The 6,547-nt window shown below is 42.4% G+C and overlaps 1 protein-coding gene across 2 annotated transcripts; it reads left to right on the forward strand.

Annotated features, from left to right (window-relative positions):
- Positions 1-879: 879 nt before the first annotated feature.
- LOC117450602 (probable phosphatase phospho1) lies at positions 880-4,820 on the forward strand. 2 transcript variants are annotated; one of them, XM_034088451.1, is made up of 3 exons: positions 880-902; positions 1,346-1,410; positions 1,820-4,820. In XM_034088451.1, exon 3 carries the CDS (start codon positions 1,929-1,931, stop codon positions 2,790-2,792), a length of 864 nt encoding a protein of 287 aa, XP_033944342.1. In that variant the 5' UTR covers positions 880-902; positions 1,346-1,410; positions 1,820-1,928; the 3' UTR covers positions 2,793-4,820. The 2 variants fall into 2 exon arrangements, with proteins under 2 accessions (XP_033944342.1, XP_071060277.1); XM_071204176.1 differs by lacking the exon at positions 880-902 and having other exon boundaries at positions 1,352-1,410; positions 1,978-4,820.
- Positions 4,821-6,547: the final 1,727 nt, after the last annotated feature.

Genomic DNA, 6,547 nt, shown 5'->3' on the forward strand with positions numbered 1-6,547 from the left:
AAACTAGAAGCTGATTCCACAAAGGTGGAGCTTGATAAGAAAAGGCTCTGGCTCCCATTGTACTTTTAGAGACTCTAAGAACAACCAACAACCCTGCATTCTTGGAACGCAATGCCCTAGTAGGACAGTAGGGTATAATGAGTTCTTTAAGGTAAGATGGCGCCTGCCCATTAAGGGCTTTGTAGGCGAGAAGAATAATTTTAAATTCTATCCTGTGTTCTATAGGGAGCCAGTGTAAGGCAGCCAGAACAGGAGTAATGTGGTCCCTTTTCCTAACTCTGGTTAGTACACGAGCTGCAGCATTTTGAATCGGCTGAAGCGACTTGACTGACTTCTTGGTACACTGATAATAAAGAGTTACAATAATCCAGCCTTGAAGTAACAAATGCATGGACTAGTTTCTCTGCATCGTTTTGATTTTATTCCAATCAGTTTCTCAGATGTTTCCATGACACCTGGCTCCAAACACAACATCTAAAAATACAAAAAAATGAATGTTTACTTTGTGTTTTCTTAGACCTGGTCGTGTTTATTCTTCCAACGGTCTCCCCTTTTGTAAATAGGCAACTGCATTTGAAAGTTAGCAGTCTGCCTTGAGACACACATCATTAATAGTTCTGCAGATATATTCAGTAAACTGAATATTTGCACTCTGTCTTTTTCCCTTCCTCCCATAGCTATCCCACTCTCTTCTTGAAAGTATCGTGCACGCGCTCAGTAGGCTGCTATTAAATGGGCGGACTTGAAGGCGCAGTCACGTCCCCAGCGGCTGCGGTGTGCCTGTCTGTCACATATAAGCGCACGTACCACCGGCCGACAGGCGGAACTCTGCCTCACTCCGAGAGTGGATCGGACCAGACCGGACCGACACCGGGGATCATCGGAACACCGCTCCTGACACAGTAATGCATTTTGCGAGGATGTATTAATCTGTTGCATGCCGGGCATTATGCTGTTGCTTCTTGTTATTTTATTAGAAATAAACGTAAGCAGACTTACCCCATTATTAGTGTTGGAGAATAATTAATTAATCGTGCTGTCGATTGAAAAATAACCCGGTTTCCTCCGTTTTTGAAGAATTTTACTTTTAAGATACATTTGCATCCATTATATAGCTCACTTAAAAGAGAGAGTCTCGTAAATGTGTCGTTAAACTATAGACCTAGTTGAAATAGGCATATTATTCTCTCGTGGACATTATTGCAGGCTATACACAACTTGGACATTAAGCACAGGAGTACTTTATATATTATTCACTACTCATCATACAGTTGGTCATTGGGACCAATTATATTGTTGCACCATGTAGGCCTATACCAGCATTCACTGTTTCCCCTCCATACAGACACAACGGAATCAGGAATTACGAGTTCAGCCGAAATCCCGGACTTACTTTACAAACAGTCGAAGGTAGGAGTGTACACACACACACACACACACACACACACACACACACACACACACACACACACACACACACACACACACACACACACACACACACACACACCGCCTGTTCCTGTAAATATGTGTGCTGGCTTGCAGGATCTGCATATTTCCCATGTTTTCCCAGATTCGAATTTAATCATTCATAGCCCATTTCCCCAGAATGTTTACCTTTTGCTGCAGTTGTTTAATAAAGTCCTTCCCATTCTTCAAACCCAAGAGCTGGTTGGTTTGACTTTGAACTCGCTTTGCTTTTCTCTATTAGGTCGTACAATTGTTTCTACTCAGATTATTATGCTAATTCATTGTTTTAAATTAATATTAAACTCCCCGAACCAAAATTATTCGTTTATTTATGCATTGGTGTTTCCAGAAAGCCTCCATCGTATGGCCTGCCTTGCGTGGGATGCTGGAGAGTGCGAGAGCAGAAGTGGAGATTTGATTTCAACTGTAGTCCTTAAAGGTGTGGCATAGAGTCAATCATGGGGGACTCAATATTCACCTGCTGTTATGTCCCACCCCATCCTCCAGGCGAGGGGGACCCCCCTGGATCCAGGTCCAAGCGCTCAGAGATCACCATGACTTCCAACACGGCGAACATCTCCTCCGACAAGCGGTTCCTCATCTTCTTTGACTTTGATGAGACCATCGTGGATGAAACCAGCGATGACATGGTGGTGCAGGCCGCCCCGGGGCAGCACCTGCCGGACTGGCTGAAGGACACCTATCAACCCGGCCGATACAACGAGTACATGCAGCGCGTGCTGGCCTACCTGGCGGAGCAGGGCGTCACCGAGAGCGACATCCGCAGCATCATGGAGAAGATCCCAGCCTCCCCCGGCATGCTTACCCTGCTCCAGTTCCTCCGCACCCGGCCCCCGCAGGACTTTGAGGTGGTGCTGTTGTCTGACGCCAACAGCTTCTTCATAGAGTCCTGGCTCCGTCGCGCAGGGGCCCGCCAAATCTTTCACCAGGTCTTCAGCAACCCGGCCACCTTCAACAAGGACGGCCGGCTGGTGATGCGGCCCTTCCACTCGCACGACTGCGCGCGGTGCCCTAACAACATGTGCAAGCAAGTGGTGGTCAGGGACTATGTGGCCCGCAGGACGCAGGAGCGGGGCCGCCCGTACCAGAGGATCTTCTACGTGGGTGACGGAGCCAACGACTTCTGCCCGGCGCTCGCCCTCGGGCCCCGAGACGTGGCCTTCCCGCGGAGGGATTTCCCCATGCACCGGCTGATAACGGAGACCCATGAGGCCATGCCCGGGGATTTCAAGGCGGTCACGGTTCCGTGGGCCAGCGGGGAGGAGGTGGTGCAGCGGCTGCGGAGACTGGTGGCAGAGTAGAGACAGGGAGGGGGGACCATTTAGGGGCCAACTGATATTTAGTAATGTTCTCAGGTAAAATAGTCACACAACTTATTGTTCAAGGCAATACAAAATATGTGTATTGCTGTCAGTAATAATAATAGGCCTACATCATGTCTAGCTTCCAGTATACACGTGCCTCAGTCCAGCCTCACGTTTTGGGTCAGGAGCAGGCGTGCACACATAGACATCAAAGTGGGCTTGAGCCCCTGCCCTTTTTCTTCCTCCAGAGAAAGTGCCCTTGCATATATATCTACTGCTGTTTGCACACAGTTTCCCTTTCCAAAAATACATTGATTGAATACAAAAACATCAGGTCGGGAGATTAGACTGTGAAGTTCCGATGCTCCATCCACGTCTCCATCCACGTCTCCTGCTCATCGGCAGTCACTTCAGACAGACAGGTGTAAGCACCTCCCACTTTGCAGTCCCATGTTATGCCGGCTTTTCTTGTATTATTTTGAAGGTGAAATTACTAAACTTCCAGTGCCTCGAGTTTACAGCTAATTAGCTAAGAGACAATAACAATTATGAGCAGGTCTCCCTTGAAAAAGAGATCAATGATCTCAATGGGATTTATCTGTATAAATAAAGGTTTTAAATTAAATGAATTATAGTTAACTAAGGCTACTAGCTAATGGTTAAGTTAGCTCAAGGTTTAGCTAAGGTAATTTATCATGGGCATACAGGCTAATGTACTGTAGCCCTACTTAAGGGGAGACACTTAAAGTGAATACAGTAAAATGTGTATCTAATAACGTCATCACAATCGCCACAATGATATGCAAATTAGGCGTTAACTATAGGCCTAATTAAAATGGGCTAATTTGCATACAGTTACCAAGACATTGCAGGTGAAAAGGATAAAACTAAAACACACATCACCTCACAACTTCCCCAGATAGTTACTTACGTCAAGTCAGTATTTTCCTCTGAAATGTTATGTTTAAATGCAGATTAGCTTTAAATCTATAAATGAATTCAGACATGGTAGTAAAACGAACACCATTTATATGTGTTTCTTGGAAGTTTTATTTCCATTAGTGAAAGAAAACATGGAAGCAAAATAGACCAAAATAACAAATACATGAAAAAACAATCTTTTTGCCTGTAATGTCCTTAAACAGTAACTTCATAATGTTGATTGTTGGCTGCTCATTTAATAACTATTAATTTGACTAGTTTGTTGTCTGCTCTTGTGCTTAGTGAATACTAAAGAAGACCATTGTCTCTGTGTTAGCTGATTATTTTTGTAGAATTCTGTTGAGTATTAAACAATTGCGTGAGTGTGAGGGTATTAAAATAAATTGTTCGGTAAGTCAGAGATGTGCAACTATATTTTACTCTTTTTTTTATTTTATTTTTTTTATAAATGATTATGGGAAGTACCCTTTTTATCACTTGAGCACCCGCCCCCCAAAATGTCGCACGTCCCTGGTCAGGAGGTCACTCCGGACAGAGGCCAGGGTTATCAACAGCAGGTTAATGATTAGAGACATGATACTGTAACCAAAGAGAGAAAATCAATGTAAAATCAAATGCTTTGTTGTATTTAAAAAATAATAATAACATCAAATAAGGGTAGCCTATTACTTTAAAAAAGTCGGGGTATTTGCATTAGAAATAGGCTACTTTAATTTAATGGGACATGGTGCTTTTAACTAGTGTGCTATACCTTTTCAAAAGCAATATTAAAATGTTAAAAGGTTATTTTAAGTGACGGGTTGCTTTTTATATCTATTGTATTTTCTAATCTGCATTTCTTTGAATATGAAATTATGTCTCAATATATAACATTTGAGTAACGTGACATCTGATGGGCATTATGAGATCTACATGATGACCAAACAATATTTTCTGTCAACATGATTCTCAGAGTTGTCTAATGTAGAAATGTATGTCGTTGTTAGTTTGTCTTACTTGTTTATGTCTGTTGTGTGTTAACTGTGTAGGTCAGGCCTACTGAGAAATAAATTACACCAGCAGGAATAAAGCCATCAACTGAAACCCTGTCTGAATTTATCATCAACCTCATCGACATCAATGTGGAATAATTCATATAGTCTATATACCATAGAAAAGCCATATCTTACATTTGAACATCAGTACTTTTTTTGATGCTTTCCTCTCTGACATTTTAGGCAAGGTACATTCTTGCTATACCAATCGTGCACACAACAACTATACATTATGCACAAGTTACTAGAGGTGTATAGTCTTATAAACAAGACCATAATAGCAAACTTATTAAATCAATGATAAAGGCCTTCTATTGCCTCCGTTTAACCCTTATTGGAGTTAAAATAGCTTTATGAGGGTTAATTCTAATTAAGTTTCTGCTTCTAAAATAATATATGCCTGTTTTTAAAGAATATTATATGTATACATTACCAAGTATTTCAATATTCATAAATCATACATTTTTCTATACATTATTTCAATTAAACTGTTATCTGGGCAATGTATAAGACTCATTCAAAGTCTATTCATTTAAATTCCCATTAAATCGATTATACAGGTTAATAGGACTTCATCTGATAAAACACTATACACTGTACACCATGGGTGTCAAACTCAAGGCCCGGGGGCCAAATCCGGCCCGCGACTTCATTTAATGTGGCCCCGCAAGAGCTTGCAAATAATATAATACGTTTATTATACGGTTCCATGCAGAGTTGGGTGTAACACGTTACTGTAATAATATTACTTTTGTCGGTAGGAGTAGTGTAACGCGCTACTTTTATAATTCAGTAATCACACTACAGTTACTAACATTGCCCCGACACGCGTTACTTCGTTACTTACTAAAATCAGTCATAATCAAACCTCAACAAACACCTGCAAAGAACACATGCTAAGGTGAAGCTAACGCACAGCTATTTGTTGTTTGTTTATATCACGTAGTGACTAGTCTGTTCTTCTTCTCTGTTTTCCGGTTGTTGCCTGTTTTGAATGAAGAATACACACTACCGCCGCCTGCTGGTAAGCAGAGTTATTGCCACTCACGCATGCGCAGTTCGTACGTGCTCGGCTGAAGTCTTTGCGGTGTCTGGTTCCAGTGCAACACATGGCCAACACGCAGGAGAACACGCCGACGCAACAGCGTGAGCAGAGATAGACTGCGCAAAATATACAGATAGCAGGAGCAACACATCCTCACTCCCAGGTCGGCCTATATTGACGTTATGTCAAGTCCCCTGCCGGCTTTTTCCAACGCAAGGGGGGGGGCCTTAGCGTCCATTTTCAACGCAAGGGGGGGGGCCTTAGCGTCCATTTTCAGCTTTCCGGGATGTCCATGTGCTTCTATGGACGCTCATGGAAGCACGGCATTCGTTTGTGTCGACTGCCCTTAAAGGCAATGTGAGCGTCCATTCTCATTGGATAGCGGAGAATTGTACACCCGGAAGTAAATATTCCCCTTACTGACGATTGATTTTACAGTGATATCTGCACTACTCATCGACTAAAAAACACCAGATTATCCTTGTTAATTACACAACATTGATTGGTTTAAATTGTGTGCAATGCTTTTGTATTTTTCCCCTTCGATTCGGAGAAACTAATCTTTTTTCGGAGTAAAGGATGGCAGAAGACACTACACTACCCAGAATCCCCAGCTATCATTTCTCCCTGCAGAAAAAGAAAACATGGCCGAACTTCGTTTTATTCTGGGTGTAAAATGCCTATTTTAAAGTTAGTTTGGCCATTAAAATGCGTTTTGATGTCATTTGATG

Source organism: Pseudochaenichthys georgianus, chromosome 8 (genome assembly GCF_902827115.2).
Source record: "Pseudochaenichthys georgianus chromosome 8, fPseGeo1.2, whole genome shotgun sequence".
In the NCBI taxonomy this organism is placed as follows: domain Eukaryota; kingdom Metazoa; phylum Chordata; class Actinopteri; order Perciformes; family Channichthyidae; genus Pseudochaenichthys; species Pseudochaenichthys georgianus.